Source organism: Armigeres subalbatus, unplaced genomic scaffold (genome assembly GCF_024139115.2).
Source record: "Armigeres subalbatus isolate Guangzhou_Male unplaced genomic scaffold, GZ_Asu_2 Contig29, whole genome shotgun sequence".
Lineage (NCBI taxonomy): Eukaryota > Metazoa > Arthropoda > Insecta > Diptera > Culicidae > Armigeres > Armigeres subalbatus.
The window spans coordinates 18,369-29,517 of record NW_026943030.1 but is presented as its reverse complement, the minus strand read 5'-3'; the positions used below and the strand labels follow the sequence as shown (position 1 = coordinate 29,517).

At 44.4% G+C, this 11,149-nt stretch overlaps 1 protein-coding gene across 1 annotated transcript; it reads right to left on the bottom strand.

Annotated features, from left to right (window-relative positions):
* Positions 1-1,077: 1,077 nt before the first annotated feature.
* Positions 1,078-7,006, bottom strand: LOC134203906 (uncharacterized; the record flags this gene model as incomplete). The annotated part of the gene is made up of 3 exons (XM_062678746.1): positions 6,984-7,006; positions 6,148-6,640; positions 1,078-2,023 (listed from the first exon to the last, which is right to left on the bottom strand). Coding segments are annotated over exons 1-3 (1,462 nt in total), but the record flags the coding sequence as incomplete, so codon positions are not given.
* Between the last annotated feature and the right edge of the window lie 4,143 nt (positions 7,007-11,149).

Below are 11,149 nucleotides of genomic sequence, written 5' to 3'. Positions count from 1 at the left end.
AAGGTGCAAATTCGAAAAATCTTGAAAATATGCGCTACAGTGTACTTTTTTCAAAAAAACTTACGTTGTCTGTGCTCTAAGGTCAAATTGACCCTAAATTGAAATTCCTATAACTTTTTTAATGTTTGGCCAATTTTGGATTTTGGGGCTGTTTCGAAAGATAATTTAATTATCTTTCAGGTAATTACAGGTAAGATTGACTATAGGTGGGCGGGTGCATAGCGGGGAGGGGTTTTCGTAAAAAAGGGTACGAAAACAGTGATTTTTTATGCTTATTTTACTTATATCTGAAAATCCTACCCATTTTGAACTGCACCTTGTCAAAAGGGTTATGCAGGAAGGCGTGTGCTTTGATATGAGGCATTGATTAGTTTAGATCTTGGTCACTAGGTGGCGGTATATTTGAATTCATTATTTTAGATTACTCAAGTAATTCCGATATATGGAATTTTCCTCATTGTAAATATGCTTACCGCACAAATTTGAAATTTGTAAAGATGACGTCTTTAACAAAGTTCGTCTGGTGGGAATGGACTGTCATGTGACGGAATAAATAATTAGAAAATTTACAAATAGGCGGCGTTAGTGTACTTGCAATATTCTTGCATATTTGAAATATTGCTTTAGCTTGAGATCCCTCATACCTACACCCAAGTTGTATTCGGCAACATTGTTCAGGATGTCCAGGACTACAAAGCGGTGCTCAATATAATGAGCACTTCTTCCAAGATGCGGCGCTAGTGAGCTGTTATATTTGCGTATATTGTTCCATGTGAGATCTGATGTAGTCCAAGTGGATCAAATAGTTTTGCAACCTCAGAGCACACAGTTCGTTTCGTGATTGACTGTGACAATAGTTGTGGTAGGGTTGATGTGCTGGCGATGAGAAAGTTGTCGGCTTTGGGATCCCAAAGCAATCCTAGCACCTTGATGACATCGTTCACTCCATATTCATGCAAAGACATCTGTTTTTCCCGTTCATGCGGTGGTATATGTTGCAGAAATCCTCAGAATTCGAACACCACTTGTGTAATTGGAAGCCACCGCGAGCTAGTAGAGCCTTCAATTGGGAGTGACATTCGCTGAGCTCATCCAACGTATCGGCGCCGGATAATACGTCATCGACGTAGAAATCTTCCCTCACGATCCGAGAAGCGACAGGGAAATCCAAAGCTTCATCCTCAGCTAGTTGCATGAGACAGCGCGTTGCTTGGTACGGAGCCGAAGCTGTTCCATATGTAACCGTATTTAGTTCCATTACTCTTAGCGGTTGTGATGGGTCCTCTCGCCAAAAGATTCGCAGAAATCGTTGGTCCTCCGGCGCAATGAGCACTTGACGATACATTTTCGATATATCAGCGGAAAAAGCATAGGAGTATTTTCGGAAGCGCAGCATGATCGAGTATAAGTCACTCTGTACGACAGGACCTATCTGTAGAACCTCGTTCAAAGATAGTTTCGTAGGTTCCGACTTCGCACTAGCATCAAAAACCACTCGACATTTTGTACTAGACTTCATAGGGCTTAGAACTGCGTGGTGCGGTAGGTAGTACTTGGCTTGATGTGGAGGGTCGTTGGCTTCATCAACTTGATGGCAGTGCCCAAGTGACTCATACTCACGAAGAAAATCAATATATTGACTTCGTAAGTTGTGATCACGCTTGAACCGCTTTTCCAACATCAGGAATTGTTTGAGTGCTAAAGCGCAACAGTCGTCAAGTTGGTCAAAATTCTGTTTGAATGGAAGCTGCGCCACAAATCTTCCGGATGAATTACGCTTATACGTTGACAAGAAATGGTCCTCACAAGACTGCTCTTCGGCTGAGCGACTGGAAGCGGTTAGTACTTCTTCGAGTTTCCAGAATCTGTGCATCAGATCCTCAACATCTTCAATGGTTGCAACATTGGAATGAAAAGCATTTGCACTTGAATCTCCTGATGTACTGATGGTTCCTGCGACAATCCATCCTAGGTAGGTTTCACGAAGTGTCGGTAGATTTGGACCTAGTGCTATGTGACCGGACTTGAAAATGTCGAAGAAAATTTTATTTATTATCAGACTAAGGCCGGAGTGGCCTGTGCTGCACATAAAAGTCTTCTCCGTTCAGCTCGATCCATTGCTGCACTTCGCCAACCACGCAGTCTGCGGAGGGCCCCTGATCGATCCACCTTGCGCGCTGTGCACCACGCCTTCTTGTTCCCGTCGGATCGTTGTTGAGAACCATTTTCACCGGATTATTGTCCGACATTCTGGCTACGTGCCCGGCCCACCGCAGTCTTCCGATTTTCGCGGTGTGAACGATGGATGGTTCTTCCAACAGCTGATGCAACTCGTGGTTCATTCGCCTCCTCCACGTACCGTCCGCCATCTGCACCCCACCATAGATGGTACGCAACACTTTCCTTTCAAAAACTCCCAGTACGCATTGGTCCTCCACGAGCATCGTCCAGGTCTTGTGTCCGTAGAGAACTACCGGTCTTATAAGCGTTTTGTAGATAGTCAGTTTGGTACGGCGGCGAACTCTATTCGATAGGAGCGTCTTACGGAGTCCAAAGTACGTACGATTTCCAGCCACTATGCGCCTCCGAGTTTCTCTGCTGGTATCGTTATCGGCGGTCACCAGTGAGCCCAAGTACACGAATTCTTCAACCACCTCGATTTCGTCACCACCGATGGAAACTCGTGGTGGGTGGCTTACATTGACCTCCCTTGAGCCTCTTCCTATCATGTACTTCGTCTTCGACGTGTTGATGACTAGTCCAATCCGTTTAGCTTCGCTTTTCAGTCTGATGTAGGCTTCCTCCATCCTCTAAAAGTTGCGTGCCATGATATCAATGTCATCGGCGAAAGCAAATAACTGGACGGACTTCGTGAAAATCGTACCACTCGTGTCGATCCCAGCCCTTCGTATTACTCCCTCCAAAGCGATGTTGAATAGCAGACACGAAAGACCATCACCTTGCCGTAACCCTCTACGCGTTTCGAAGGGACTCGAGAATGCCCCTGAAACCCGAACTACGCACATCACCCGATCCATCGTCGCCTTGATCAACCGTATCAGTTTATCCGGAAATCCGTTTTCGTGCATTAGCTGCCATAGCTGGTCCCGATCGATTGTATCATATGCGGCTTCGAAGTCGATAAATAGATGATGTGTGGGCACTAGGGTGGCTCAAATTAGTATGGGAAAAACTTTTTTCAATTTTTCTGATGGGCCGCCCTCTTATTCGGCTCTATTTGATGCCCTGATGCTCTGGACAAAATTTCAGCCAAATCGGTCAACGTTTGGGTGGTGCTAAACTCGTTGGAAGTTTATATGGAAAAATGTTTGCAGAAACATCCAAAAACAGTGATTTGCAATTGGACGGCACAATTTACGATCAAGAAGCATGATACTCATTTATATCTTGGAAAATTGAATACAGAATGTTATGCAGAAAACCGCGAGAAGATTAGAGTTTGCCCGGCTAAGTTATTAGCATTTCTCTGAAGTGGGGTTTGAGCAAATTTCGTTTCTTTTACCTTTGAAAAGAAATAAATTCACCCCTACAACACTCCAGTAAAATACTAATATCTTTGTCTAGTAAACTCTAATCTTCTCGCAGTTTTCAGCATAACATTCTGTATTCAATTCTACAAGAACTGAATGAGTATCATGCTTCTTGATCGTAAATTGTGCCGTCCAACTGCAAATCACTGTTTTTTATGTTTCTGCATACATTTTTCCATATAAACTTCCAACGAGTTTAGCACCACCCAAACGTTGACCGATTTGGCTGAAATTTTGTCCAGAGCATCAGGGCATCAAATAGAACCGAATAAGAGGGCGGCCCATCAAAAAATTTGAAAAAGTGTTTTTTGAGCCACCCTAGTGGGCACGTTGTATTCGCGGCATTTCTGCAATACCTGACGTATGGCGAACACCTGGTCTGTGGTAGAGCGTTCACCCATAAATCCCGCCTGGTACTGCCCCACGAACTCTCTTGCAATTGGTGTTAGTCGGTGGCATAAAATTTGGGAGAGTACCTTGTAGGCGGCGTTTAGCAATGTGATTGCGCGGTAGTTGCTACATTCCAGCTTATCACCCTTTTTGTAGATGGGACACACGACACCTTCCATCCACTCCTGCGGCAGAACCTCATCCTCTCAAACCTTGGTAATCACCCAGTGCAGCGCTCTAGCCAGTGCTTCACCACCGTGTTTAAACAGCTCTCCTGGTAGTTGGTCAACTCCAGGGGCTTTGTTGTTTTTCAGCCGGCCGATCTCCTCCTGAATTTTTTGGAGATTCGGAGCCGGAAGTCGTATGTCCTGCTCGCGTGCTCCTATTACCATACCGCCACCGTTGTCTGCCATATCGCCATTCAGGTGCTCTTCGTAGTGCTGCCGCCACCTTTGGATCACCTCACGCTCGTTCGTAAGAAGGTTCCCGTTTATGTCCTTACACATATCGGGCTGCGGCACGTGGCCCTTACGTGAACGGTTCAACTTCTCATAGAACTTTCGTGTGTTATTAGCACGGTACAGTTCCTCCGTCTCTTCACGGTCTCGATCTTCCTGCTGGCGCTTTTTCCTCCGGAAAATCGAGTTTTGTCTGTTCCGCGCCCGTTTGTATCGTGCCTCGTTCGCCCTCGTGCGGTGTTGCAGTAATCTCGCCCATGCTGCATTCTTCTCCTCAACTAACTGCTCACATTCGCCGTCATACCAGTCGTTTCTCTGATCCGGAGCCACCGTGCCTAGTGCAGCGGTTGCGATGCTTCCAATGGCGGATTGAATATCTCTCCAGCCATCTTCAAGAGATGCTGCGCCTAGCTGCTCTTCCGTTGGGAGTGCCCCTTCCAGCTGCTGCGCGTAGTCTTGGGCTAGTCTACCGTCTTGTAGCCGCCCAATGTTTAGCCGTGGCGGACGACTCCGACAAGTGTTGATCACCGTCGAGAGTTTTGAGCGCAGGCATACTGCAACGAGGTAGTGGTCGGATTCAATATTCGCACTGCGGTAAGTGCGTACGTTCGTGATGTCGGAGAAGAATTTGCCGTCGATTAGAACGTGGTCGATTTGGTTTTCCGTTACTTGATTAGGTGATTTCCATGTGGCCTTGTGGATATTCTTGCGGGGGAAGAAAGGGCTTCGGACTACCATTCCGCGGGAGGCTGCAAAGTTTATGCATCGTTGGCCGTTGTCGTTCGATACGGTATGCAGACTATCCGGTCCGATGACCGGTCTATACATTTCCTCCCTTCCTACCTGAGCGTTCATGTCACCGATGACGATTTTGACGTCCCGCAGTGGGCATCCATCGTATGTCTGCTCCAGCTGCGCATAGAACGCTTCTTTCTCGTCTTCGGATCTCCCTTCGTGTGGGCAGTGCACGTTGATGATGCTATAGTTGAAGAAACGGCCTTTTATCCTCAGCTTGCACATCCTTGCGTTGATTGGCTGCCACCCAATCACACGTTGGCGCATATTTCCCAGTACTATGAAGCCGGTTCCCAGCTCGTTGGTGGTGCCACAGCTTTGGTAGAAGGTAGCCGCTCGATGCCCGCTTTTCCACACTTTCTGTTCTGTCCAGCAGATTTCCTACAGCGCTACGACACCGAAGTTGCGGGGATGTAATTCATCGTAGATTATCCTGTCGCAACCTGCGAAGCCTAGCGACTTGCAGTTCCATGTTCCAAGCTTCCAATCGTGATCCTTTATTCGTCGCCTAGGTCGTTGCCGATTGTATCGAGTCGTATTATCTTCTATGTCGTTCGTAATAGTTGTTTTTAAAGGCGGCTTATTGGGCCTGCGCAAACCTCCTGTCTCGTCGGAGGGCCGTCGTGTCAGGGCTGTTTAGCGTCCCACCTAACACCAGGACTTGGGCTTGTGCGCTTTGAGCGGCACACGGTCGCTTTGGCGGAGCCTACTTGCGGATTCATGCAGCTTTTTATAGAGGTTTAACAGGGCCCACTGTCAAACCCCACCACATCCTAGGCAGGCGCCACAACTCGCAGATGGCCTGGGGAGGGATCGTCAAGCCCTTGGACATAGTCCCTGCTGCCCACAAGCTCGAAGAAAAGCTCTCCTCCAATGAGTGCATCGATCTTGTCTGGAATATGGAATTTTGGATCTGCTAGTAGAATGCCATCGGGAAGATTCCAGGTACTCACATCGAACTTGGCAGAAGGTATGGATTGTGTTACCTTAGGTGTCACCAAGAATTCAATGCAGGCTTGGAACTCGGTAAATCTGGAACGGACTGTCACGGTAATCTTCTCACGAGAAAGACTTCGGAGTGCGTTGATCCCTGTGATTTGGACATTGGTTTTCGTTTTCGAAACACTAAGGAGATTGGCCATCTTTTCCATGATGAAGTTTACCTGCGATCCACTGTCTAGTAGTATTCGACAAGGATGCGGCTGACCCTCCTTATCGAAAGCGTGAACTACGGCGGTGAACAACAACACTGTTTTGTACTCTGGTGTTCTGCTGCAGGAACATGTCGTGGTTACAGGTTCAATCACATTCGAGGGTGACGAGGCAAAAGAAGACGCGTTTGTTCGGATTAGAGTAGAAACGTCGGGTCGCACAACTTCAGTGTTGTCTGCCTTCAATTCTTCATACAGCAATGAGTGGTGTTTCTTGTTGCACTTTCGACAGGTTCTTGTGGAAGAGCATTGTTTGAAATAATGGCCTTTACGTAGACAATCCACATAGACAAAGCAAAGTCCGATGGAGCGTATCTTCTCGGCTCGCTGTGCTGTCGTGAGTTGTTTCAATAGCGAGCACTGGTAGTTGACATGTTCACCAGAACAAATCTCACATGACTTGACATATTGGTTTGAACTTATGGCGGCGTTGGTTTTCTGTGGTAGAAGTTTGGGTGGTGGACTAGGCTTCATCCTTGACGCCGGCGAGATTGAAAGCTGTGACATCTCGAAGTTCTCCAGAATTTGATAGCGTGATTTCAGGAATTGAATTGTTGGATCGTACCTTGGCAACTCACCTCTTTTCAGGGTCGACTCCCATGCCTTACGAGTGACCTTGTCGAGAGCAGCGGTGATTAGGTATACGACCATGGTGTTCTGATACGCCGGTAAGTTCTTGCTTCAGATATCGTAGGCTCTCCACATGTCCCGTTGCTTCGTCCGCCAAGAAACGTAATTTCTTGAACGATTCACTGGGCATCTTCCTCAGATTGAGCAGGCCTCGCAGGTGAGTCTCAACTATGATTCGTTGGTTCTCGTAGCTTTCACTCAAAACCTGCCATGCTTGTTGGTAATTTCCCTCATTCATTATTTTGGCATCGAGTGAAGCTGCAGCCGATCCAATTAGAGCCTTGTCTAAATGGTACAATTTGATGGCGTCGGAATCGGCTAAATTTTCCATTAGGTCTTGGAAAATCGCCTTAAACTTGGGCCAGTTGGCGTAGTTCCCGTCGAACGTAAAAATTGGAGCTTTAAGAGGTTGCTGCTGGATTATTACTTGAGGCTTGGCTACGGTAGACTGAGAGTTGCGATTGAGAACAAACATCATCTCTTGAACTGTAGTTGACGCACTGTCGTAGCGATCCTCGAACGCAGTGTAAATTTCCTCTTGTTCTTCCTCAGCAGCATCGGGAATCAAGGCTATAATCTCACTGTGGAATTTGCTGAACTCAGTGTACGCTGCTGTGAGCTTTCCACTGATTACGTTGAGTTGGGCCAAGCTCATGTGCCTTTGATCTCGCAAAGTAAACTGTATGCGTACAACCTTTTGCTCTATTTAATTGCGCTGACGGAAGAGTCCATTAAGCTTTTCCATAATCTTCGTACTCATCTGAGCTTGCCAATCAAATCCAAGGAACGATGATTGAGAATCCTCCGAACGAATCTCCTGATTTGATGGAGGATTCGGCAACGATGTTTGATTTTGGATCACTTCATAGTTCTCATTCACTAGCGGGTTTTCATTTACAGGTGTGGTAGTTTCCGGTGCGGTGTGTTTAATCGGCGAATATTCCACTCGTGGCATTTTCCACACTAATAATTAGGAACACTGCAGTAGTCAAAACAGATTCACAGGATAATCTCCGGTACAATATCCGGCTCGAAGGACCAATGTTTCGTCCCAAAACTGGCTGTTGGGAACTGGAATAGGGCAATCGTTGGAATGGAATGATGTTCTTGAAACTTAGGAGACGATTCCCTTCTTAGGTGGTCAGTGGACTGTAACACTGGGATTAATTAGGAAAACACCACTTTGTACTACTGAACTACTTCACTTTATTCACCTTTCAATACACTACACTTTGTTAACAATACGGTTATCGATTATATTCGCGTCGCGGATGGTAAAATTATACTGACTTGAATTGTGCTACAACACTGCTTATATACTCATTTGGATGATTTCTAGAAATTTCATGTATATTCCTTTCAGCGTGTGCAACATGATTTGTTGTTGCATCGATGTCACGTCGTATGGTGATGTCGCATCGTACGATGATGTTGCGTCGATATAGTTGTCGCATCCAAATAGTTCCATAGGGTTCTAGAGACTTCTAGAGCAGTTGGGTTTTGGATTCTAGAATGTTCTCGCACTTTCGTCCTAGACGGAACAGCTACTCTAATTACCGGCCGCGCAATACAACACAATTTTTCGGCCCATCGCGCGATTGTTCTGCTGTCCGAAACAAGAGAAATCACGCGCTGAACTGATTAACTTTATTACCGGCCGCGCAATGCAGAAAACAATATTTCGGCCGATCGCGCGATTGTTCCGCACTGAACCTCAAAGTAATAGCAGCTGAACTTGCGGAAAACACTGCAACAGATGAAAGACATCAGCGCCATACCACGTCTCGGCTGCCGCGAAGCAATACCAGTGACCACATCCAGTTTTATAGCCGCAACAATCCAATGACCTACTGCCATCATTAGGAGTAGCAGCCGTTTTGGACAAAAATAAACTTTGAACGTTTTAACCGCAGCAAATTTAGTATAAGGTAGTGGAGCTAGATATATCTATAGATATATATACTTCGGCAGATGGCATCAGACTTGCCCCACACTGAATCTTTGTTGAAGGATTTATGCCCAACTAATTATTAGTCGTCATAAGAGAGTCTTATATTGTAATTTCTCGTCACTACCCCCCGTGCCGGGATTGGATAATTTACGCACCTGTTGCCTTCCTTGGATGTGGTTGCCAACCATGGTGGTTCTCTATACTGCCATCTATAGTTGATCAACTTGATAGTATTGATAATTGAAAGATCCGTCGGCTGTGCGAGATCATACGATCAACAAGATTATTCAGATTTCAACTCCAGTGTCACGGAGGACGATTGGATTGACTAATAATGGCACTTGCCTAGCCTAACCTTTGAAATAAGCGCAAGAGAATTATAATTCTCGGCGTTTACAGCCATTCAGACACGCACTAGGCCATTCAGATACGAAGAAGACTATTTTAGTTCAGAAAGAACGCTCTATCAGTTTCCAATGTTTGTTGGGAACTTATCTTTTTCGCTTCTTTTTATCAACTTATAAACCAACTCTACTTACTAGATACAAATAATAAATAATATACCTAGATATAATTTGATTAGTTTGTTGGTGGTTCGAAAATATTGAGCAGAGTTTTTACGCATTCAGTGCAGTATAATTTTGCTAATCAGAAATCTTTTCTGGAAGAATAAGTAAAGTATCCCGTCTTTTATAAGCACTGTTAATGGCCGTCTCGGCAGTTGAGCTCAATCAAAAAGCGTAAGTATTTCAAAGTTCCTATCAATCAAATTTATGAGACATAAAAAACCATAATTCATTATTTGCTCACTGCAAAAAATCATCTGATAGGCACGATTTTCGTTTATTTTCCAAGGCTACACACTTAAAATAAATCGCCGAATTCGGTAAAATTTGACCGAAATCTCAACAGGAGAACTGTTCGGTAAATAATTTAACTGATTTTCGGTGATTTTGACAGTTGAGCAATGGAAAAAATTCCAAAAAATCTGTAAAATAAATTACCGAACAGTTCTGCTGTTGAGATTTCGGTAAAATTTACCGAATACGGTGAAATGAGGTAAGTGTGTAGCTATAGAGAATAGTATAGGGGTGATCGGGGCAATATGGGCCACCTAAGGAAATCGTTCCGAAAAGCGCTGAAAAGCTCAAAACAACATCGTTCAAATGTAGTTGACTTATACTAGAGAATGTTACCTTTCATATTACGTCGATGAATGACGAAAAATGCGTTTAGAAATTCTTGGAATGCACTTTTGAAAATGTATTGATTTCAATGTGTGTTCCCGACTATACGGGGCAATATGAGCCACCATTTGGGGCAGTATGGGCCACCCATCCAAAACGTTTATTTAGGCGAAAAAAGTATCGTAATATGGAAGAATATTATATTCCTACAACAGTTGTGAGTATTCCATATCAAATAAAATTAAAAAGCCACACAACAGCGGACTGAACCGATTTTCCACTCTTTACCGTTTGAACAGCCACATTTCAAATGGTCAATAATCATTTTTTCTGTTTCGATCGCAGTAATGCGCTGTTGTAATTTTTCCGTAATGAACATTACATATATGATAATATTCTTGTATTTGACTACTGAAATTTGAACTTTTTCGCATTTTAAGGCCTGATATCTTGCTCTGTGCAGGTATGCCCATATTGCCCCATAGAGACTGGTTTTGGGAAAAAAAAGTTTTATGATAAATTCAGATTTGTATCAATACAAACATGTGTGCACAATATTCAATTTTAACCTTAGTAAGATGTTGGGGTCAATATGACCCAAAACGAAACTTCAAAGTAGAATAACTTTTTACCGGATAATCCGATCGTTCTGAAATTTCTTGACTTTTAATATTTTGTGGAAATGAAGCATCTGACATGAAAAAAGTATTTTAAGGTACAACAGGAACGACCCCACAAAAAAAGTTACGAATAAGATGTTAGGGTCATATTGACCCAGAAATGTAAATGCTTATAAAACAGTCAAATTAGAACCGAATTACAAAGTTAATATACCGTTCGAAAGCTAAACTCATCAATTTTGAGGCTATGTGGTGATATGCTGGTTCTGGAGACAATGGCCACCGGGAAACGACTTCCACGGGGACCTTGTCGGTCACATAACGGGAGCATAAAAATTGCTCCATATATGCCATTC